Source organism: Fusarium solani (assembly GCF_023522795.1).
Source record: "Fusarium solani strain SB1 chromosome Unknown bctg00000001, whole genome shotgun sequence".
NCBI lineage: Eukaryota > Fungi > Ascomycota > Sordariomycetes > Hypocreales > Nectriaceae > Fusarium > Fusarium solani.
This window is the reverse complement of record NW_027072156.1, coordinates 503,917-525,329: the sequence shown is the minus strand read 5'-3', so window position 1 is coordinate 525,329 and position 21,413 is coordinate 503,917. Positions and strand designations below refer to the sequence as shown.

At 51.2% G+C, this 21,413-nt stretch overlaps 9 protein-coding genes across 9 annotated transcripts; 4 read left to right on the top strand and 5 right to left on the bottom strand.

Annotated features, from left to right (window-relative positions):
- Positions 1 to 151: 151 nt before the first annotated feature.
- On the top strand, positions 152 to 1,296 carry MRS44_002256 (uncharacterized protein; the record flags this gene model as incomplete). The annotated part of the gene is made up of 5 exons (XM_046271533.2): positions 152 to 208; positions 273 to 510; positions 560 to 620; positions 669 to 1,076; positions 1,137 to 1,296. The coding sequence occupies 5 exons, from the start codon at positions 152 to 154 to the stop codon at positions 1,294 to 1,296; spliced, it is 924 nt and encodes a 307-aa protein (XP_046126828.2).
- A 350-nt stretch (positions 1,297 to 1,646) lies between these two features.
- MRS44_002255 (uncharacterized protein) lies at positions 1,647 to 3,153 on the bottom strand (the record flags this gene model as incomplete). Its single annotated transcript, XM_046284317.2, has 5 exons — positions 1,647 to 2,192; positions 2,245 to 2,453; positions 2,510 to 2,649; positions 2,708 to 2,940; positions 2,989 to 3,153. The coding sequence occupies 5 exons, from the start codon at positions 3,151 to 3,153 to the stop codon at positions 1,647 to 1,649; spliced, it is 1,293 nt and encodes a 430-aa protein (XP_046126827.2).
- A 2,130-nt stretch (positions 3,154 to 5,283) lies between these two features.
- On the top strand, positions 5,284 to 7,638 carry MRS44_002254 (uncharacterized protein; the record flags this gene model as incomplete). Its single annotated transcript, XM_046284316.2, has 6 exons — positions 5,284 to 5,321; positions 5,385 to 5,411; positions 5,461 to 5,635; positions 5,684 to 5,695; positions 5,751 to 6,521; positions 6,571 to 7,638. The coding sequence occupies 6 exons, from the start codon at positions 5,284 to 5,286 to the stop codon at positions 7,636 to 7,638; spliced, it is 2,091 nt and encodes a 696-aa protein (XP_046126826.2).
- A 395-nt stretch (positions 7,639 to 8,033) lies between these two features.
- On the top strand, positions 8,034 to 10,825 carry MRS44_002253 (uncharacterized protein; the record flags this gene model as incomplete). Its single annotated transcript, XM_065622752.1, has 5 exons — positions 8,034 to 8,380; positions 8,426 to 8,432; positions 8,491 to 9,368; positions 9,419 to 9,425; positions 9,887 to 10,825. The coding sequence occupies 5 exons, from the start codon at positions 8,034 to 8,036 to the stop codon at positions 10,823 to 10,825; spliced, it is 2,178 nt and encodes a 725-aa protein (XP_065478824.1).
- Positions 10,826 to 11,358: 533 nt separating this feature from the next.
- MRS44_002252 (uncharacterized protein) lies at positions 11,359 to 12,967 on the bottom strand (the record flags this gene model as incomplete). The annotated part of the gene is made up of 3 exons (XM_065622751.1): positions 11,359 to 12,096; positions 12,147 to 12,548; positions 12,734 to 12,967. 3 exons carry the CDS (start codon positions 12,965 to 12,967, stop codon positions 11,359 to 11,361), a joined length of 1,374 nt encoding a protein of 457 aa, XP_065478823.1.
- A 793-nt stretch (positions 12,968 to 13,760) lies between these two features.
- Positions 13,761 to 15,388, bottom strand: MRS44_002251 (uncharacterized protein; the record flags this gene model as incomplete). The annotated part of the gene is made up of 4 exons (XM_065622750.1): positions 13,761 to 14,515; positions 14,566 to 14,881; positions 14,934 to 15,198; positions 15,240 to 15,388. 4 exons carry the CDS (start codon positions 15,386 to 15,388, stop codon positions 13,761 to 13,763), a joined length of 1,485 nt encoding a protein of 494 aa, XP_065478822.1.
- A 1,523-nt stretch (positions 15,389 to 16,911) lies between these two features.
- MRS44_002250 (uncharacterized protein) lies at positions 16,912 to 17,734 on the bottom strand (the record flags this gene model as incomplete). The annotated part of the gene is made up of 2 exons (XM_046284834.2): positions 16,912 to 17,498; positions 17,545 to 17,734. The coding sequence occupies 2 exons, from the start codon at positions 17,732 to 17,734 to the stop codon at positions 16,912 to 16,914; spliced, it is 777 nt and encodes a 258-aa protein (XP_046126821.2).
- A 969-nt stretch (positions 17,735 to 18,703) lies between these two features.
- MRS44_002249 (uncharacterized protein) lies at positions 18,704 to 19,623 on the top strand (the record flags this gene model as incomplete). The annotated part of the gene is made up of 2 exons (XM_065622749.1): positions 18,704 to 18,881; positions 18,929 to 19,623. The coding sequence occupies 2 exons, from the start codon at positions 18,704 to 18,706 to the stop codon at positions 19,621 to 19,623; spliced, it is 873 nt and encodes a 290-aa protein (XP_065478821.1).
- A 248-nt stretch (positions 19,624 to 19,871) lies between these two features.
- On the bottom strand, positions 19,872 to 20,969 carry MRS44_002248 (uncharacterized protein; the record flags this gene model as incomplete). The annotated part of the gene is made up of 1 exon (XM_046273055.2): positions 19,872 to 20,969. The coding sequence occupies one exon, from the start codon at positions 20,967 to 20,969 to the stop codon at positions 19,872 to 19,874; it is 1,098 nt and encodes a 365-aa protein (XP_046126819.2).
- Between the last annotated feature and the right edge of the window lie 444 nt (positions 20,970 to 21,413).

The window sequence follows — 21,413 nt, the reverse complement described above, 5'->3', positions numbered from 1 at the left end:
TCAACCTTCACTCTTCATCCATCTCATTATTGCACACTCACTCACTCACTCACAACCATTTTGTCTCTTTATTTCTCTCGCTATCAAGCCCCCTATCTGAAGATTTCCCCCTTCGACTCAGTCTTATCCCTCCATACCAACAACCGCCATCATGTCGAACCACACTAACCTAGTCACATTTGGGCCTAACGCCAATTGCACATTCGAGGTGAGCTCCATCTGCCAGCCCCAAATATTTCTCAAGTACTAGTTGCTAACAATGTGTTCAACAGCTTTGTACCATTGAAATGAGCGTCTACAGCTACCGGCCTTCCCTCCCAGCCAATATCACTTTCGCCGCACTCTTCACCCTCGGTACCTTTGTCCACGCCTATCTCGGTCTCAGATGGAAAACTCCGTGGTTCATGTGGTGCATGATCTTGAGCTGCACCCACGAGGTCGTCGGTTACATCGGGCGCATCCTGTTGTACAAGAACCCGTGGAGCTTTGGGGCCTTCATTACCCAGATCAGTACGTAGCCAAAAGTCTCACGTAAGGAGTGTTGGCTAACAGGGAACAGTCTGCATCACCCAGGCGCCTGTGTTTTATTGTGCAGCCATCTATGTGACACTTGGACAGAGGTTGGTTAGCCACTACATTGCAGAGTTGTAAAAGCTTAACAGAAATAGCATCGAACATTACTCTCCCAGCCTGGCCCGCTTCCCAACAAAGTTCTTTGCTTGGATATTTGTCCCCTTCGACATCCTCTCCCTCGTACTCCAGGGCACCGGCGGCGGTCTATCTGCATCTTCGTCCGGCAGCAGCCAAGTCGGTGTCAAGATCGCCATGGCAGGACTCATCCTGCAAGTCATCATGCTCGTCGTGTTCAGCGTCCTGTTTGCCGACTACATGTTCCGGTACCTCAAGTCCAGCAAGTCCAAGCAACTTGGAGCGAGAGACAAGCTGTTCTTCGGCTTCCTCGCCTTGGCCGTCTTGACTACACTTGCTCGTTGCATTTTCCGTGCCGACGAGTTGAAGGAAGGCTACAGTGGAGAGTCAATCAAGCATGAGGGCCTCTTTATCGGGCTTGAGGGAGTGTAAGTTCCTTTCCATCGCCTCTAGTGTGGATCTTGTGCTAATTATTGTTTCCAACTCAGCCTCATTGTTGTCGCCATCTTCTCTCTTTGCATCGCCCACCCCGGCGTTGTCTTCAATCGTTCGCAAAAGACGTACTACAATGTCCCAACTGTCGAGATGTCTCGGGAGGAGGGTATTCCCATGTCCAAGCCTTATGATCCTGCAGATTATTCGAATTAGATGAGCGGCTTGGGGATTACTGAGGTGGCTAGTGTTTCTACGATACAGTTATACTGGTGGATAGGGGTCGTACGAAAGGGTCGTGGATGCGTAGTGAGGATTCTATGGTGTTTACGGGTGACAGGGTAAATCGGGTGTGGTTGGGTATTGTCCAATGTTTTTCTGCCTTTTTAGATCTCCAATGGGTTTAATAGCCGTGTAATTTACTCAAGAACTGTTTGGTACCTCTAGGCTTCTAATTATGTTCGCTAGTTTTGTAAGTACAGACTCTATAATACATTCCCAATACCAAACTCCATTCTTCTTCTCAAGGGAAACAGATATAACACAAACACTCTTCTCAGGCACACTCAGCGGCCAGCATAGTGACCTGGTGTTCCACTGGCGGCCTCTTCGTCAACCCTCACAGTATACTCATTGGTTACGATGATTTGATCTCCCGCCTTAGCACCATGTCTCCAGTTCTTGGCGCCTCCAAATGAAGCGACCGCAGACGAATTGCCACCGATAGCTCCAGCCGTTGTCGGACCCCTAGGGCGGGTGTTGTACGAATTCGGCGCCTTGTCCGAGCCTGGCAACGACGCATCATCCCCACTCGATTGTCCCTTGTCGATGGTCTCGGTGGCGACGATATGTTCCTTGGAGCCCCAGACTGTATCGCCCAGGTCCCTCTCGTCTGGTCGTGGTCGAGAAGCTGACTTGTTCTTGAAGCTTTCCAGTCGGTAGCCTTGGCTATCTCCAAGGCCTGGTCGGCTGTTGCCCTTGGAGCTGCTGACGCTCTTCTCGATGAACCTCTTGACAAGAGGGTAGACCATGGGCATGTTGGTGAGGACGAAGCTGACAAAGGATTCACGAACTGACCAGTAGCCAGACTGGGCGGGGTCAGTGTTGCCTTTCTAGAGGAACAGTTAGCCCGAGGGATGCATTTAAGAAGTATAGGATACCTACAGTGAGGATAGAGACAGCACGCAGGATACCAAAGGCCATCTCAAGAAAAGCACCGCTGAACATGACCATGATGACAAGCTTCTTTCTCCAAGGCATCCTAGCTCGCCATACCATGGGAAGGGGAATAGCCATGAGATAAAAGTCTGTGATTGTGTTCATGGCCATGACGTAGATGGTTTGGATGTACGTGATGGCAGGCATACAAGAGTCTATAACATGCGTGTTAGACAGACTCGACTTCCTTCGTGTGGATGGGGAAACTTACTCGGCGGCTCTGGATCAATCTGCCATTGCTTTTCGAACGGTATGCACTTAAGAAACGCAACCAGGAGGCAGGAAACGTAGGTGATGGGCATGATGTACGCGCCCCAGTAGGCTACTCGCTTCGCCGAGCTAACACCTTCACTACAAACACACGTCAGGTCATTCTGCAGCCTATCATATAGCCCAGGGGAGAACTCACGTTAGGCGGTTGTAGTAAACAATCCAGTATCCCTTCAACAGCCATAGAAGTGTCATGTAAAGTATCAGACCAATAACATGTGTCTTGGAGCCGTTGATGCGCAGCTCCCATTCCGGACTATCGGGGTCACTTCGTAATGCTTCTCTTTGCTCCGGTGTTATGCCGTTATTTGCAAGTGCTTTCCAGTACGCCACGACATAGTATGCTGCAACTGATTCGGCCGTGTAGGTGATCTAGAAAAATGTTAGACACTATACCTCCACTTTGCGCGTCTGACTTACAGTTGCCAAGAGCATCAGGATGTCATCCCACTGTAGACGCCGACCAAAAGACGTAAACTGGCTGTAATACCGCAGGCCCACAACCAGGTACGCCACGCCTTGAAGACCCCATACTTCCTGAATGAAGGAGTTGGCGGCAGCTTGCTGCTCCTCGGGCGTAGCCATCGCGGGCTGTTGTCGCGTTTCCGTCAGATGCAGGCGTCCAGACGAATCGACATGGGGGTCAAGCGAAGAACTGTGTTGGTCGTTGAAGAAGCGTGTAATCGATTAGACGCCCTCCTTCGGGTAAAAGGGAGCGGAACTTTCGAAGTTGGTCAAGTCTAAATAGAAGAGAAAGATAGAAACCAACAACAAAAAAGAAACAAAGAGTCCAGCCTCGAGGTCTTGGTGCTATCGACTGCCGATCCAGGGGCTCAACGTCGATCAAGGGGAAACACGAATCAAAGATGTATGACGATGTTGCAGTCCCCGTTTTCCGGAACCTTCGTCGACCGACGATGCGAAAACTTTGTCGGTTTGCCTAGCCGTGTTTGGGAGGTTTCTTTGGATGGGTATAAGATATCAAGTATGGATGTCCCTGTTACTCCTGCAGACTGCATTACGAGATCGTTATTGCTTTGTTCAGTGCCTCTTCTTCGCGGATAGGAGCCGACGATTAATTAAAACAATTCCTGCAGAAATCTCGATCGCTCAAAGCAGCAGGGTACGAACGAACCTGTGGATGCCTGTCCCTGGCTCATCCGCTGCCGAAACGCCGAGCTGGTAAGCTGGGCACAGCTCCTGGCAGCCTCAGCGAACACAGGGTCGTAACCATCATGCTGGGATACTGATATCACCTCCTGCAATAGAGTGGAACCTGCTCTCTAGAGGGCCTCAGCTGCATGTGCTAACTATCAGGCAGGCATGTCGTTGTCATTGTTGCATGCAGTGGAGTTTCCGTCCTGTCCCCGATCCCTGAAAACTCTCGCGGTCTAATTCGTCTTTTCAGAAGCCATGCTACCTCACCAATTGCTGATACACCGCCAAGGGGCTTCGCGTCTGCACGATGTTACAGTGGAACGGTGAAAATGCAGCGTTGTTCAGGGACTCTGCGGCGCTAACTGCGTAACTGTTTGGCACGTTTCGTACATCATTGCTGTGGGCGGCAGAATACGGAGGTGGCTGTATGCTGACTTTGACAGGGAACAAACTGCCGTGGGGGCCGGCATAAAGCACAGGGAGCTAAGCTTAGCTTACGTCCGGGACCTTCTGGTGGCTCGTGAAGACTCTGGGGACGGTGATCATCGGGTACATAACGAGATTGGAATGCTCAACGTCGCTTAAGGCGTAAGAGAGATGAAGTGGCGACAATCGCCACTGTAAGAACTTCTGTCTCTCAACCTGATTTGACACAAATACCTAATCCACCTCTGGGCACAAGAAGCCAAGTGTCGGAGGATCAAGCAATGCGACGCCAAGGGGGGCCTCTAGGTTCAAAATGTGACAGTCGTTTTGATCATCCACAACGTAACCAGCAGTGTAGCATCGCAGCGTATCCTCGACGGCTTTCGTTTTTCCCGCACGCTTATCTAGATACGAAAGTGATCTACGTAACAGAACCTCTATTCTAGAAGGGGTCCCCTGCTAGCTCAGCCGGGTAGTGTCCGGGACCGTTAACCGTTGTGCCCGCGTCGCATTCCGCCGTGAGAAAACTAGGGGAGGAAACTGTCGATCATGGCTATTTCCGGGGTCGACGTTGGAAACCCTAATTTACGGGCTGAAGGATCTTCGAGTGCTGGGGATGAAACCGGGACCTCGCGGATCCTGTCGCCTATTGGCAATACGTAATTCCCAACATCTCCATGTCTTGTTGCCCCCGGAATTCCAGAGCCCCCATGTCCCGAGACAAGGGAGCATCGGGCGGGCCTCGTAGATGCACTTGACAAAAGAAGGCAGCGACACTTGGCGATCAGGGGGTAACTTCACCTCTTAAGGACTAGACGTTTCCCGCTATGGACAGTCGATGCAACTCGGCAGGGGCCCCAAACGTTCGTCGCAAACTCGGTGGCAGGTCAAAAGTTCGGTACACGATACTATTCGAGAACCGTTGCAACGCAGCGTTGGTTGTGGAAATAACACAATGCGCTCCCCTTATCTCTTTGTTTTGGGCCCAACTCTAATGATAGCTATGTTACTCCCCGCGTTCGGACGTTGATCGAGCTCATCTCTGCACATTGTTTTTTCTCATTTTTTGTTGTATACAGCGTTCGAAAGAAAGGCGAGATTTTGCATTACCCACCTAGACAAAACGACAAGATGGCCAATGGACAGGTTCCTGAATCTAATGTCGACGTGTAAGCAGTGACTGACTGTTCCTGCATATTGACTGCATATCACATACTGACCGGTGCATGCAGACTCATTGTCGGCGCCGGCCCTGCTGGGTAGGTCCCTCCTTCACATGTGATGGCCTCAATTTGACTGACCGTCCAGGCTGATGGCCGCTGCGTGGATGGCGCATTGTGGTGTCAAGGCTCGTATTGTCGACAAGAGAAATGCCAAGATCTTCTGCGGTCAGGCTGATGGTCTTCAATGTCGGAGTCTTGAGATCTTTGATAGCTTGGGTTTTGGCGATCGGGCATGGAAGGAGGCCAACCACATGATTGAGGTACCATCTATGCTATTACTATCTTGACATCTTGCTAACAATTTGTAGATCTGCATGTGGGTGCGTATACAACACTCTCATTGACAACCCGTCTCGATATTAACTTTACCCATAGAACCCTGGCTCAGACGGCGTCATCCGTCGCTCCGATCGCATCCCCGACACCATCGTCGGCCTCTCCCGCTTCCAGCAGATCGTCCTCCATCAAGGCCGCATTGAGCGCTTCTTCCTCGACAACATCAAGAAGTTCTCTAACGACGCCATCAAGGTCGAGCGCGCAATCCTACCCGAGTCGCTACACATTGATGAGTCCAAGGTGGACGACGTCGACGCCTACCCCGTCACTGTCAAGCTACGACACTTGACCGAGGAAGAGGCTACGCCTGCTCAGCAAGCTACTGCTAGCAAGACCAAGGCTTCTGATGGTCTTTTCCGAAGTAACCTCGTTTTCAACGATGAGAATGAGGACCTGAAGCTTCTCCAAAAGGCCCAGGAGCGAGACGCCGAGAGCGAGACCGTCCATGCCAAGTACGTCCTCGGCTGCGACGGCGCACGCAGCTGGGTCCGTCAGCAAACTGGTCTCGAGCTTCAAGGTGAGGCTACTGACTTTATATGGGGTGTCATGGACATCATCCCCAAGACCGACTTTCCCGACATTCGCATGCGATGCGCTATTCACTCTGCAGAGAATGGCAGTCTCATGATCATTCCTCGAGAGAACAAGCTTGTTCGTCTGTATATCCAACTCAAGGAGGTTACACCTGATGCTTCTGGTCGAGCCGATCGATCCAAGATTAGCCCCGACTTGATCTTCAAGGCTGCTCAGAAGATTATCCAGCCTTATACGCTTGACTATGAGTACTGCGACTGGTGGACAGCTTACCAGGTACAACCTTCAACTCATGTCGCATTGCACCATTGCTAACAATGTCTAGATTGGCCAGCGTGTTGGTACTGGCTTTGACGCCCATGAGCGTGTCTTCCTCGCTGGCGACGCCGTCCATACCCACTCTCCCAAGGCCGGCCAAGGCATGAACGTCTCCATGCAAGACTCATACAACCTCGGCTGGAAGGTTGCCCTGGTCGCAAAGGGCATCGCCAAGCCTAGCATCCTCAAGACCTACCAGAGCGAACGACGTCGCGTCGCTCAGGACCTGATTGAGTTTGACCAGCGGTTCAGCCGTCTATTCTCTGGCCGCCCGGCCAAGGACGTCATGGACGAGGAGGGCGTCAGCATGGAGGTCTTCAAGGATGCTTTCCTGAAGGGCAACATGTTTGCTTCTGGCCTGTCGGTCAACTACGGCCCCAGCAACCTTGTGGTCAAGGCTGGTGATCCTCTTGCTCAAGCCGACGGGGTTAAGGTGGTCTTGCCGCCTGGTGTTGCCGTCACAGAGGAGAGCTTCGCCAAGAAGCAGGCTCTTGCTACTGGTATCCCTGTTGGCATGCGCTTCAACAGCTTCAAGGTGCTGAACCAGGCATGCGCGCGTCCTTACCACTTCCAGGAGCGTCTCAAGGCTGACGGACGTTTCCGCATTGTGCTCTTTGCCGGAGATATCCTCGACGCTTCCCAAAGGGTTCGTGTTGACGCCTTCTGCGCACAGCTTGATAACCCAAGCAGCTTCCTCCACCGCATCACACCCGCTGGAGCCAAGATCGACAGCGTCATCGAGGTTCTCACCATCCACTCCTCCAAGCGCCAAGAGACTGAGCTTCTTCGGGACTTCCCAGATATCCTCCACCCATACGACGAGCAGGTCGGCTGGGACTATGAGAAGGTGCACGTCGATGATGAAAGCTACCATGAGGGCTACGGTGACGCCTACAAGAACTATGGTGTTGACAAGAAGCGAGGCTGTGTCGTGGCTGTACGACCTGATCAATATGTTGGCTGGATCGGTGAACTGGAGGACTTTGATGATCTATCCAAGTACTTCGAGGGATTTCTTGTGCTGAAGGATCACACTAATGGGGTCAATGGAAATGGTGCCCTGCCCTTGCGTTGAGGAGGCAGTGGAGGGCGGATCTGACGAGGATAAAATCAAAGGCAGATGGAAAGAAACTAGAATAAACCAATTTACCTCATACTAAACAACAAGGCACCATCTCCAGATCTGTTCAACCTATCTGATTGATAACATGATGCCTGGGGGCTCAGCGTAACTTGACCAATCAGCAGCGTAACCAGGGGTTGTCAAAGGTGCCTTGTGCGGCGCGGCCAGTTTATAGCCCACAGTGCCAAGAAGGAGTTTTAGAAGGCAGAATAGATCTCGCTCGAATTTTGGGCTGCCTCTTTTTGTGGAATTATATAACCTACAGTTCTTGCTGCTTCACCCTGGCCATCATCAACCAGCAACAGCAATTCTTCTCACCCACTCGTACACCTCTACCAGTCTTCGACATGCAAGTTCTTGCCTCAACTGACGGCTCCGAGCCTAGAATCCGCTGGGAATACCAAACCGCCTGCATCGACACGCTCAAGAAAGAGCTCAAAGATGAAAGCGAAACCTGCTTCATCCACCTCGCTGCCAAGTTCGCCCTCGGTCGAATCACCCTAGACGAGTATCTCGACGGTGTGCTTGCGCATTTGAGAAAGTCGTCCCAGGCAAAGCACAAGTTTGATGTCTTGTCTATGGAGCTGTGGCCCGAGAATGATTTGTGGCCTCTGACTACTTCGGATATTTTTGCGGGATCTGTCAGGGCATTGATGTGGTCTCCTTCCTTCACCCCTTTCGAGGACAAAGGCGAGTATTCCAGAGTCGCATGAATGTATTAATTACTGACAGCTTCTAGAATGGAAGTGTCTGCGAGCACTTGCTTCTCTAGCTTGGAACCTAGATGACCCTAACGAATTCCAGACACGCGCGCGCGAGGAGGGCCTGGATCCATCCTCTCTCCCTCCTGAGGCTGCAGACCTCCTCCTGGTCATCTGTTACTGCAGACGCCACGTCAAACTCCTCAAGCATCTCGTCCACACGGTTCAACCCCCAGCAGAGTCCAGTTTTGACCGTCTCCCTTTCTACGCAATCGAAGCACGTACCGAGTCGTGGTCCAATACAGCCCAACACTCTCCCAAGAGTCCCGAAAACGTCGCCATCGAGATACAGATCTGGACGTTCCTGTTGAACTCTGCTTGGATTCATGACCCTGTCGACGAAAATGTTGCAGCAGCAATGACATCGCTCGGTCATACACGCGCTGGCAGTGACCCCTGGGCCATCGAGTACACCTCTCCAGCCTTAGGTGAATTCCACTCTACCCTGGTTGCCAAAAAGTTCTTCCCATCTCTGTCTCAAGTCGCGTCATTCATCCTGAACTGCCCAGATGTCGAGATCGGCCGTCGATACTTCGAAAAGATGCCTGGTAGCATGATTTCGAGCCACAGGTTCTTCTACCCTTCCCATACAGGAGGCTTGCTTGTCCCAATCATCGAGTCCAAGACACTCAGTGACCAGCGTCGTCTCGACCTCGTACGACTGGTGCTAGAGGAGATTCCAAGATTGGACCTCGACGCCAGGATCGACCGCCCCTGGGTCGCCGACATGCGGAGCTTCGGAGCTCCTGGTGATCCGTGGGATTTCTTTAACCCGCTCATGGCGGCGGGCTGGCGTGGAGACAAGGAGATGGCAAAGTTGCTTTTGGAACATGGGGCTAAACCGGAGGTTAAGGATTGCTTGTCCAATCTTGATGCGGGGGGGTTAGCTCGACAGCAGAGGCATAAGAAGTTTGCTACATGGTTTGAAGGCAGAAAAGCGAGCTGAGTTTGTACTTAGCTGCGGCATGTAGCTTTGTGGTTAGTGGACTAGCCAGGGGGTGGGTTATGAGGTGAGGGTTGGGTTTTCACGCAACTACCTCGGTATGTGAGTCTAGGCAGAGCAGTAGTAAACGCTTTCTCTTATTGCCTCTTCAATAGTCATGGCCCTGTGACACCTCACGCTGTTCCTTGTATAAAAGCAGGATATCTTGCCACAGGGAGCTTCGCACTCCCTCATAAGGCTTATCACAGAGAAGGCGGTGGTTAACTCTGTACACTGTCTTCCACCCATCGCTGCCGTAGCAACTAGGATTCATCCCACTCGCATTGCGGTCTCCCACTTTCGTTTCGAATCTTGCTCAAAGATTGGCCAGAGTTCTTAATAATCAGTAATCGAAAGAATGGGGTTGGTTGCATTCAGGTCCGACATGTCAGCACTAACAACAATCATATCAACAACACCGCTGTATGAACAGCCCACAAGCAACAACAACACATAGGACGCCACTGCCAAGACTGCCAAGAAAATGAACGCCTCTCCAGAACTCTTCGTCACTCTCCCTGCCAAGCGCAAGGTCCGAATTTGCTACCAAACCTTTGGCGATCCAACAGACTCGGCCGTCATTCTCATTGCGGGCCATGCAGGGTCCATGCTCGATTGGTGTGATGAGCTCATCCCTCTGTTCAGCCCTGAGGGCAGTCGACACTTTATTATCCGGTATGATCATCGCGACACGGGTCTGTCGACCGAGTTTCCCGTTCCTGGCGGGTACACCATATCTGATATGGCCGACGACGTCGAGGGTCTAGCTGATCACCTTGGACTGAACACAAAGGGATTCCATGTCGTTGGGGCCAGCATGGGAGGGGGCATCGCGACCATGGTTGCCGCACGCAGACCCCAACAAGTCAGGAGCCTGACCTTGTTGTACACGTCCCCCGGCCCGAGCGAGGAACTGCCCGTCAAAGACGTACTCAACCTGGGACTCCAGCCAACAATCGCCGGCTTCGGAGACGGGAGGGAGACGCACATCAGGAATGGAATCATCCTTTACAACGGCCTCACAACTAAACCACCCTCACCAGAGGAGAGACAACAATTCGAGGCTCGCATCGCGCGGATCGTGGACAGAGACATGCGCGGAGGTACCCTGTACAGCAAGAATGCAAACCACGGTGCCGCTTCTTTCGGTCACTGGCCTGGAATCAAGCCGCTCAACCAAATCAAGTGTCCGGCTACTGTAATACAGGCTGCCAATGATCAGATCTTTGGGGTGGAGCACGGAGAAACGTTGGCGAGGGAGATTGAAAAGGCTGAATATGTCTTGTTTGAGGATGTTGGTCACGAGCTGCCGTGGAGGATCTGGAAGCCATTGGCCGAGACGTTTTTGAAGACGTGGAAGAGAGGTGATGATGAGTGGGCAGGAAGCAAGGAATAGATAAATGGGGCAATGTAAGCAATGCAATAGATGTCAGGTTAGATAGATAGCAAGCATGGCCAAAGTTGATGTCCCAACTCGATCAAAGACCATTCAAGATCATATTCCTCTCGCTGCACCCCAAAATGGAAGGAATCAATATTAACCCAAGTCTAGCGCAGACCAAACACACATAGCCCAAGTCATGATAGACGAACCCAACCTCTATTCACAAACACTTTCCCAGACAGCCAGACAAAGTACCTAATCCTCCCATTCCTCCCTTGAGTCTTTGATAGTATCCATATTCCCCACATATAAACAGCTCCCAGCAGCACCCCCGTGCGTAGGGCGACAGAGCCTAGAAATGAGGAAACATCTGCACCCACACAGGTGCCATATACACCCCAATAGGAACATGCCTCAAACTCGCAAAAGCCTCAAAAATGATGTAAATCCTCGCCAACATGTAAACAACCAGCGTCAGCGACAACACCACATGCATCGCAGTCTCCCACCCATCCAGTCCATCCAAGTAACTAGCACGGATCTTGTTAAAGATGTGGTACAGTGGCAGCACAGCAGCGATAAGAAAACACGCAAACTTCCACACCAGGCCCTCCCAGGGGGGTTGGAAACACCCAGTTCCATGCAGATAGATGTATACCGCCGTACAAAGCCGACAGCACCACGGCGAGACCCAAAAGACCGCCGTACCAGGAAAAGAAATCCTCGAGCTCTTCGTTGAGGTCCTTGGCTGACATCCCACTAAAGGTTGTAAAGTCAATGTCGAGGTTTCTCTTGCCTTCGCTGAAGGGCATGCTTCGGAGCTTCCACATGAAAACGTCGATGCCGTCGTTGGTCTTGCTGGCCTCGTCGATGAAGTCGGTGCATTTCATGATGCCGTAGCTTCTTTTGTCGCCAAAAGTGTTCAGGATGGCTTGCCAGCGGTTCAAAAACTCATATGTTATCAGTATATCGAGATCAGGGTCTTCTTCAGGGAGAACAGCAAGGGCGTCTTCGGGAGCAGCTTCATCAGGGGCCTCAGGGACGGTGTAGAGCGCCAGCCCGTTAGGGAGAACATCGCCCACGGACATTTTTTCATCGGGTCCTAGCTCGATGTAGCGTAACAGTATCTCGGAATCGTCAGGGAGCGGCTCTCTAGGGTCCAAAAGAGACAAGTTTGCCGAGATCGTGGTGTAAAACTGGCGCTGGAGAAGTAGTGCGATTTCACCGTCGAATCCCTCAACGTCAGGCCTAATGACCTCGGGGTCTTGAACATTGAGCGGTTTCTATCCCAGATTAGGCCCTGCAATGTCAGCATCAGAAAGGTCGGGCATACCTTGAACCAAAAGCCATAAAGAATCATCGCACATACGACATGAACCATCGTATGAATTTCCAAGAGGGTTAGAGGCAACTTGTACATCCAACGAGCAATGCATTGCATAATCATCCAGGAGACCTGTATAAGAACGAGGATTTTCTGAAACGTGTCTGCTTTGCTCTTGTCGGTAATCTTCGCCCGAGGGATCTTGACCCAATGACCTTGACCTGCAAGCCAAAGCACTGTTGTACCGCTAACTCGGACTGTTGTCCCGCGGCCTTCCACGTCCTCGCGAGGGAGAGAACCAACTCCCCACCGTGACGAGTCATCAATGTCTGGCCAGGAAAGCAGGTCCTTGACGTCGATACGAACACCTCCCATGACAATAAAAAACGCATACGTGAGATCAATATCAAACTATAGCATGTCAGTATCCCGAGGCAGGATGTTAAACAGGGACACATACGTCCTTTGGGGGGGTCTAGCTGCGTCTCCCTCAATTTCCTCAGCTCCTTTCTAAGATTCCAAGCCTCAACCAACTGATCTGCAGCCATGTACAGAACAATCTCCGGCGCAAACAGCGTAATTAAAGACCACTTGACCTTTGAAATCAAGATCCGATGCCACTTCGTCTTTGTCGGAACATCGAGGTGCAACGCAGTGTAAATGCACGCAACGAGGGTCAAGACACAGCTCTGTAGAATATCCAGAGTACCTCGGATATTAGGACTGTTGACCCACTTGCGCGAGATGACATTCTGGAGATCGTAGGTGCTGTTCTCGTAGGGAGTCGAGACGGACCATGGGTCGATGTTTGTAGGTACAGCTGTTGTCATGGCTTCAATTTCCACAATTGAGGGAATAAAGGGAAGAGGACAGACTCGCGTTTTCCCTCGCAGCCTGATTCTGAAAGACCTCTTTATACCTCCCTTCCGTAGGATTTATGCCAAAGTGCAGCTCTAACAATATCAAAACCAGGCCACCAATCATGAGTCTGAGAATACCTCTCCTGCAGCTCAGCTCGGCTGGGGGCCAAAGGCCTCAACCAACAGACCCTAGCACGGATGGATGAGTGCCCTTGTAGAGCAGGGCTATGCTGGGGCGGTGTTCTAGGGAGGAGATCAGCCTTGAAGGATGATATTTCCCATCCGCGCAGTTTGATATCCTTGTCATCTCCACAAGATACCAGTGTGGCGATAACGGCAACTCCACAAGGCTGAATGCAGTTTGTGCCTAGATTTCAGAGATTGCCGAGTTTGGTGCCTGGCTATCCTAATTGATCTTGGTGTCACTAACATGAGCCTCAATCATGTGCTCTGGTTAGGTACCTGCATCGGATGAACTGGCCGTCACCCAGTCTCGTAATTATGCACATGCCGTGTAACCTGCAAGGATAATGGTGGATGGTTGCACTCAACTCAATGTTTCTTTCAAAAGAGCGTTAAACATCTTATCATTTGTTCATGCTACTTGCTATAAAAGACCATCACTGGTGCCCTTTGGACCAGGTGCTTCAAGCTTTGTTTCCATTCCGTCCCATCCTCTTGACCGTCGATATGAAGTTGGACAAGAGATTTCATTCAACCTTGGCAGCCCAGCCACCTACATATCCAAGAGGTTTCCTCCCATCTAGAATTCGTCATCGTCGTCATCATCCTCATCCAGCTTTTCGGTAAACACCCTGCGCAGGTGGTCAAGGTACTTCTCCTGCTCAACAACCTTGTTGGAGATGAAGCCCTGGCTATCTACGTCCCATAATCGCATCAGCATGTGGCTAAACTCATCCCACTGAGCGCTGCTAAGCTTGGCGAACCGAGGCTGGATATGATCCACAAAGAGAGCGAGCAGCGTGTTTGGAGAGTCGAGAGCCTGCGAGTACCAGAACTTGCGTGTCTCCCAGCTCTCGCGCATTAGCTCAGCATTGTCAGTCGATTCACCCTGGTCCAGCTCCTCCCTCTCAAGAGCATCAACAAATTCCTCGTGGAACTTGCCGTACTCCTCCGAGTGGAAGGTAATCTCCTCGAGGGTGCGGCCAGAGAGCCAAACAGGTGGGCCAGCCATCTCAACGGGTCGCGAACACGCCCACTCAAGGTCGATAATGCCAGTAATGTTCCAATCCTCGTCGACAAAGATGTTGCTCCGGTGCAGGTCGGTTAGCGAGAGAACAAAAGGTCCCTCGCGGTGCTTCCTATCCGCAAACTTGGGCAAGAGGGCCCTCAGTCCAGTGAGGGCCGCCAGCTGTTGTTCACCGTCACCTTGGTCGTGGACCGAGTTGGGCTGATGTCGAATACGGTTGTCCTGGCAGGCGATGAGGTCGAGGTAGTAGGACTCAACGGAGGTGTAGGTGCGGTCACGGGGGATGTCGGTAGGGATCTCGGCGTTCTCTTGCTGGTGGAGGAGGGGGTGAGGGGTCGGTTGGCTAGCTTCAGCTCACCGTTATCGTCCATGGTCCAAGAACCGATCTTGGGCAGAGGGAGCTTGGCGAGGCGCAGCATGATGCGGGAGAGGTTGCCAAAGAGATTGGCCCTCTTTTCATCGTTGCTGTGACCGGCAGCCCAATCCTCCGACAGAAGAGTGCCATTGTCGATATGCTCGATGACGAGGTACCCCAGGTCGGGAAGGGTGCTGCGGTTGTTGATAACGTATCGGCTCAGCTCGCCACGACCGAAGATCCAAGCGACAAAGCGGCGAGGCAACCACATGAATCGGTGGTAGAAGGACGCAGTCTCGATCGAGGTGAACTTGGGCATCTGGTTAGCATTGACCGCACGTGGGGGGCCTCAATTGCCAGGTGGAGCGTACCGATCGCGTTCCGGGGAAGCCGAAGCCGAAAAGTCGAGGAATTGGTACGTCGGGGCAGTTCTTCTGCATCCAGATGTATGTAGCGGCCTCAGAGCGGACCTTTTCGTCGACGTTGCCCGGGTTGAAGTCCTCGCCGACCTTGTAGGGGAGGGGGATGCGGACAAGCGCCTGCGCGGGCAGAGACGAACCCCGCGCGTCCTCCTCGATGTGGACGGGGATGCAGGCATTGAAGGAGCCGTGTATCCATTCATTGGCATCTCCAAGGCTAAAGTCGGATTGTCGCAGGTTCAAGTGTCGGGACACGACCTCGGCAATCTGGTCGCGCTCATTGTTGAGGTGAAGCGAGAATTCTCGTCGCTTCTCGGGTAGGCGAGTTCGCGGATGATGTCAAGATCCTCCTCGAGAGCCTCCTCCAGGGAAATGTCCCCTCGCAGCAGTGGTAGAGTTTCCCCCATTGGGTCGAATAGGATCTCGCGCAGCCCGAGATCATGCACAAAGGGAAGCTTGATGGGGAGAGAGTTTAGTCGCGTGGACACCAAGCCTCGGGAAATGGGAACCCAAGTTAAATCGGCATCATTCAATTTTCCGCTCCGTGCCCCACATCAGTCAATCCGCACCCGTCATCAGGCCACTAAGCGTATCAGGCCATGTCCCCAGCCACTTCCATCGCTCTGTGCCGCCATTCCCAGTGTCCTCGTGCCAGACGCTTTGAATCAGTGTCTGATACATAATTGACGCTGTTTCAGGTCATTTGATCCATCGAAGCACCCGTGTTGTTCCTTGTGTCTTGGTTGGCTTGGAAGTCCGTTGCCATTGGCTCCGTCCAGTATCACATGCCCTCTTGACTTTGCCTTACCGTAATTGGCGGATCAAGTGATGTCACCAGCCTTATCATTCACCTGAGTCGGGGCCAACGACATCAGTCAGATATGCATCCGTAATCTTGACAGAACGGTTGGTCCGGGCCAACGACGAGGATAAAATCTCGCAAGCGAAATCCTTGGGGGTACGTCAAGGATTGAATGGCAGTCCGTTTATTACTGTCGCATGTAGTATGTAAGAATATGGAAGTTGACAAAGCTGTACTATTGTTCGAAGCTCTGAATGTAGTTCCGCTGTTGCTTCTGACAGGCTAGACAACTGTTGAGCCTCAAACCCTAAACCCACAACCCACACAAATTGGATCAAAATGTGATATATCATTCTTTCATCAACCAAATTCAACAACATAGCAACCTCCATCAGTTGCAAAGTACAGAGGTTATGAGGCTATCCCCGGCTCAACAGTTTTTTCTTTCTATGGTACGATATCGGGTGAGTTGAAAAGGGTTGGCTTCTTCCTGTAGGGTATGCGCCACATACAAATCAGACCACAACCCCAGCAAGGTGGCAACCTGCAGTCAGACAATCCAGACTGTCGCGTCGACTTGCACTTATGCGCAGGCTTGGAAGATGCGGCAGAAATAGGAAAAATCTAAGTAGGAATTTGTTTGCTTCCAATAGTTTTTTTTACCTTCCTGCCTTCTATATCAATGGATCATTTCCCATTTCCCAGTATTCTGGTTCTCTGAACTCATCTCAACGACAGCTACGTCATCTAGTGGGGTTCTTCCAGCCACAAAGAGGGGCAACTCAGTAGATAGAGTTGATCTGGTAGCTTGATAATGATGTAGTTCTCTTAGAGTCAAGAACAGAAAGCACCTTTGACCCGAAGCCAGACCTTGCCTGTTATTGGTCTACATTTTCCTACTCGAATATGCCCCAGAAGTCCAGTCCAATGGGCATAGAGGTAATTATGGCGGGAACGTCGGCTACGGTCCCGATTCATTATCGTCTTCCAAAACCCACCTTGAGCTTAGACCCGCGGTAGTTGCCCAAGCAATAAACACGGACTCTAGATACCTGAACCCAAAAAGATTATACGGACATGTTCCTGATAGTACACGCTCATATTGCTCCGTGCCGTGGTATCAAACTCTCACCTGTGCATCCCTAGCTCCTCCATCGGCCAAGCTATCCACAACTTGTGCTCACTGTCCAGAACACTCTCCGCTTTCCGGAGGAGTTGCTCGCCCCAATTTCTCATCCACCAGTACGTCTCCAGCCTTTTCAAAAAGACGCAGAAATACGCAAAGATTGCTACGGCCTCTTGCTTCGACGCTCTAAGCAAGGGCAAGAAATCATCCGCAACCGCGTAGATCCAACCAAACACGTCCGAAGTCTCCACATCAGAAGTATCAAGCATGTCGGACATGTCTCGCAGATAGGCTATTGCTTTTCTGTAGATTTTCATCGTGTCCTCGATCTCTGTATTCCATGCAATTAGATCTTCGAGGTTACCTAGAGCCTTTATCATGGATGTAGATGCATCGTCGGAGCCTGTCTCCTTGCATTGGCAAGTCTGTATCCTCTCTGCAAGAAAAGGACTGAGCCTGCCCTCGCGAAGGTTTATATCTGGCAAATCAAGGAGAGACCTGGTGCCTTGAATGAGAAAAGGCCATTCGGGAAAGCTGCCATTTGCAAAAAAAGGGCTGCCCTCGGCAATTTCTTGATGGCTACCTAATGCTGCCAACGTCAGCATCATCCGTGGAGGCTCTTGAAGGAAACTAACCAACAACAATGGTGAGGACAGAGAACATGAACAACTCTTCTGCAGATTCCTTCTTGATATCAGCCAGGAGAACTATGGCCTCGCGCGATGCAGCACGGTGATATCTCAGGGCTGTTGAAATGTAGAAATCCTTCTCTTCCGGTGTGTTGTGGGCGAGATGCAGCGCCGAGGTCGCCAGGAGAGCACACATCACATAGTCACATTGCAGTGCCATGGAGACGAGTGGCCCTTTCCAGAAAGAACGGATGGTCTGGTGGCGGGAAAAGTGGCATACGTCGAGTTGGTAAAGTTGTGCATGAGCCGGAGATCAATCATATTGAGTGACAGAGGAGCTATCGGTGCTGGGTGGTTTGGGGTCAGGCGTTCAGAGAAGAACTCGCATTCGTGGCCTCGCCTGATGCAGTTGGCGCATGATGGGCGTTGCTCATCGCACTGCTATTTGTTAGTTGTCAACTCAAGGGAGGTGTTGGGTTATGGCTCTTTCTTCCGGACCTTGACTTTTCTCCTTTTGCAAGTCTGGCAGCCTGCTCTGGTTTTCCTATGGGCACGTCGTGGAGCCCTCTGTCTCTGGGAGGCATGAAGGACAGATGGCTCAGAAGCCGGCGAGTTTGAGTTGATGGGCCGAACTGTTGTCAAGTGATCCATATCTCTTATTTTATGATTGGGATCGAGACTGGAGTGTTTAACGATGGATGGTTGAAAGACACAGCTCGGACAGGCTCGTTTAGATATGCGTCGAGTTCGGAAGCTCGGACATTTGCCATTGCACAGCCCTGTTGGAGTCTAATTATTGCGTGTCACAGCGGATGATACGCTATACGCCCTGAAAACCCAACGCAATCAGCGCTAATAATAAGCGTGAGATGCCCCCTGTGCTCAGCCTTTTTTAAATACGCCGCTGCGGCTTCTTCGGCGGAACGCGTAAAGATGTGGAGTCGTTTCTGAGATGCTGATTTGACGACTCGCATCTTTTCGTTCTCGCATCTATACGAGAGACATTAGTTGGTCGCCATGGCATCGATTTTGTAGCAAAAGGTACTGGTATAAGTATTGTCGTGTCTACCTGGCAGAGCAATGGCTCCTTCTTGAGGCATCACCAAGTTTTCACACATTCAGTTCCCGATATCACAACCTACCAGCCTCGACAGACTCGCCTGCCATGCTCAACCCTAGAGACTCTGCCAAAGACAACGACTTCGAGCTCTATCGATACACTCCATCACTGCCTGCTGCCATCCACGGTGTCATTGTGTTTGCCATCCTCACTGTCGTACATACAGTACGGCTTCGCCAAGCTCGAGCTAATTACTTTATACCTTTCACCATCGGTGGCTTGTGTAAGTCGTGTAAATGGCATCGCCATCAGGATTATATCCGCTAATAGGGTCTCTTTCAATAGTTCAAACCATTGGTTACGCAGGAAGGATCTGGGGCCACTATGACAAGGAGGCCCTTGGTGGCTTTGTGACCCAAGCAGTCCTCATTCTTGTCGCACCCGCGTTATACGCTGCCTCAATTTACATGATCCTCGGTCGACTCATCCGAACACTCGACGCCCAGCACCTGTTTTTTATACCTCTCAAATGGGTTACAAAGATCTTTGTCGCTGGAGACGTCTTGTCCTTCACTCTACAAGCAAGCGGAGGCGGCTTGTCGTCCGGCGGCACTGTTGATATGTATCACCTCGGCGAGAAGGTCATCGTTGCCGGTTTGTTTGTGCAAATTGCGGTTTTTGGCATCTTTGTTGTCTCAACCGCAATTTTTCACTCTCGGATAAGGAAGAACCCAACTGCCATCGCCTCTCACGGCGATATCCTCTGGAAGAGACACCTCAATGTCCTTTACCTGACCAGTGGACTAATCTTGGTACGAAGCATCTTCCGTGTCATTGAGTATATCCAGGGGAATGATGGATATTTGATCTCTCATGAGGTATTCTTGTATGTTTTCGATGCGTTGCTGATGGCCGCTGTCATGGTTATTTTCCTGGTTTCTTATGTTGATGGCCTTACATCGGTGCGCAAGGATAAGGAGGCATCGGTTGATTCCAATGGCCACATCATGGATGAGTTGCGATAGAGGAGGTTTGAGATGGAGATTAGACTCGCTTATCACCAAATTCTTAACCCTTCATCAGCGCTCCTGTTCTTTTAGCAACCGAGAGGCATGGGTCAAGTTTAGTACGGCTTATTGGCTCCTGACATTCGTCTGTTCAAATTTGCAAATGAACAAGTAAGATTATTTTGTAAACAATGAAGAATGCAATTATCAATGTCTAAACAACCCCCTTTCTTTATCAAGTGTCTCGAGCCCAAGCTAATCTTGGCTCAGTGTCCAACTGCAAGCCACTCCTTGCTGAAGGGATAGTCCGAGTAGCCCACTGGTGACCCGTAAACATAAAAGGACTTTCTGTCGTAGCGGTTGAGCTCCAGACCCTCCTTGATCCTATATACAAGGTCGGGGTTGGACAGGAAATATCGACCAAAGATGACAACGATGTCCTTTTCCGGATATTTCTCATCCACTAATTTCCGCGCCTCCTCTGGCGTATACCCTCCGGCAACCAGGAGAGGTCCGTTCCAGTTGTTGTATGCAAAGTCCAGTCCTTCTTGCCCGTTGGAGTCCTCGCTGCCGGATATGCGAGATTCCACGACGTGGAGATAGGCAATGCCATACGGACTGGTCTTTTTGATGACGTCGGTGAATTGTGGGATTGGATCTTGCATCCTCATGCCTTGGAACGTACTCCAGGGACTCAGACGGAGTCCAACGCGTCCAGGGCCGATTTCGGAGGCAACGGCCTCGATGACTTCGATAACAAGACGGGATCTGTTCTCGATGCTTCCGCCATACTCGTCGTTTCGTTGGTTGCTGGTGTCCTGAATGAATTGGTCGAGAAGGTAACCGTTGGCACCGTGGATCTCAACTCCGTCAAATCCAGCACGGATCGCATTCTTTGCAGCATCGACAAAGTCCTTGATCGTCTGTTTGATCTCTTCAATCGTCATGGCCTCTGGTACAGCAGCACCTGGTTCTATCGGGATAGCACTTGGTGCCTTGATAGCGAACCCTTCCTTCTTGGCCACTTCGGCATCTCCAGCACGGCCCATGGCAAAAAGTTGACAATAGATGAAGGATCCCTTGCTGTGAACTTCGTCGGTGATGGTTTTCCAAGCAGTGACTTGATCCTTGCGCCAAATGCCCGGCCCGTGAACGAATCCACCACAGTTCGCTGCTATGAAGGTTCCTTCGGCGATGATCAGGGTTCCGGGCACAGAGGCTCTTTGACCGTAGTAGTCTTTCATCAAGGAGGTCGGTACCCGGTCATGAGTGGCGCGAAGACGAGTGAGAGGAGCCATGCCGATGCGATGTTTGACTTCTATGTCGCCGACTTTGAGGGGCTTGAAGAGACGTGACTGAGGCATGATGAAAGGTTTCTTAATGCTGGTTGTTCTGCACGAGGGAAGGATGAGGATGTAGATTTCTGGACATGGACGTTGTCCAAATATTTATATGTGTTTTCAATGATTGCGCCATCCTTGAAGCTGCGAGCTCAAACAGACATGTCTCCTAAGAAGGAGCTGAGATGCTTCCTAACTTGGAGCAGAGATGTTTCCCAAGAAGGAGACGAGATATTTCCTAAAAGGGAACGGAGTGTCTCCAATCAGGGTAAGCGGCTAATGCTGACTGGGTATCCCTGAAGTTCGCCTCGACGACTTGACCAGTCAACATTTGGCTTGTGGAGAAGAGGCTTGTTAGTGTTCACCTCAAAATCCATGATCATTTGTAAGCGCAGTGAGAACCCATGAGCATGATGCAAGGTAGATGGCCTACTCGTCTTCCTTTGAGACCTCGCTTCCTTGAGAGGC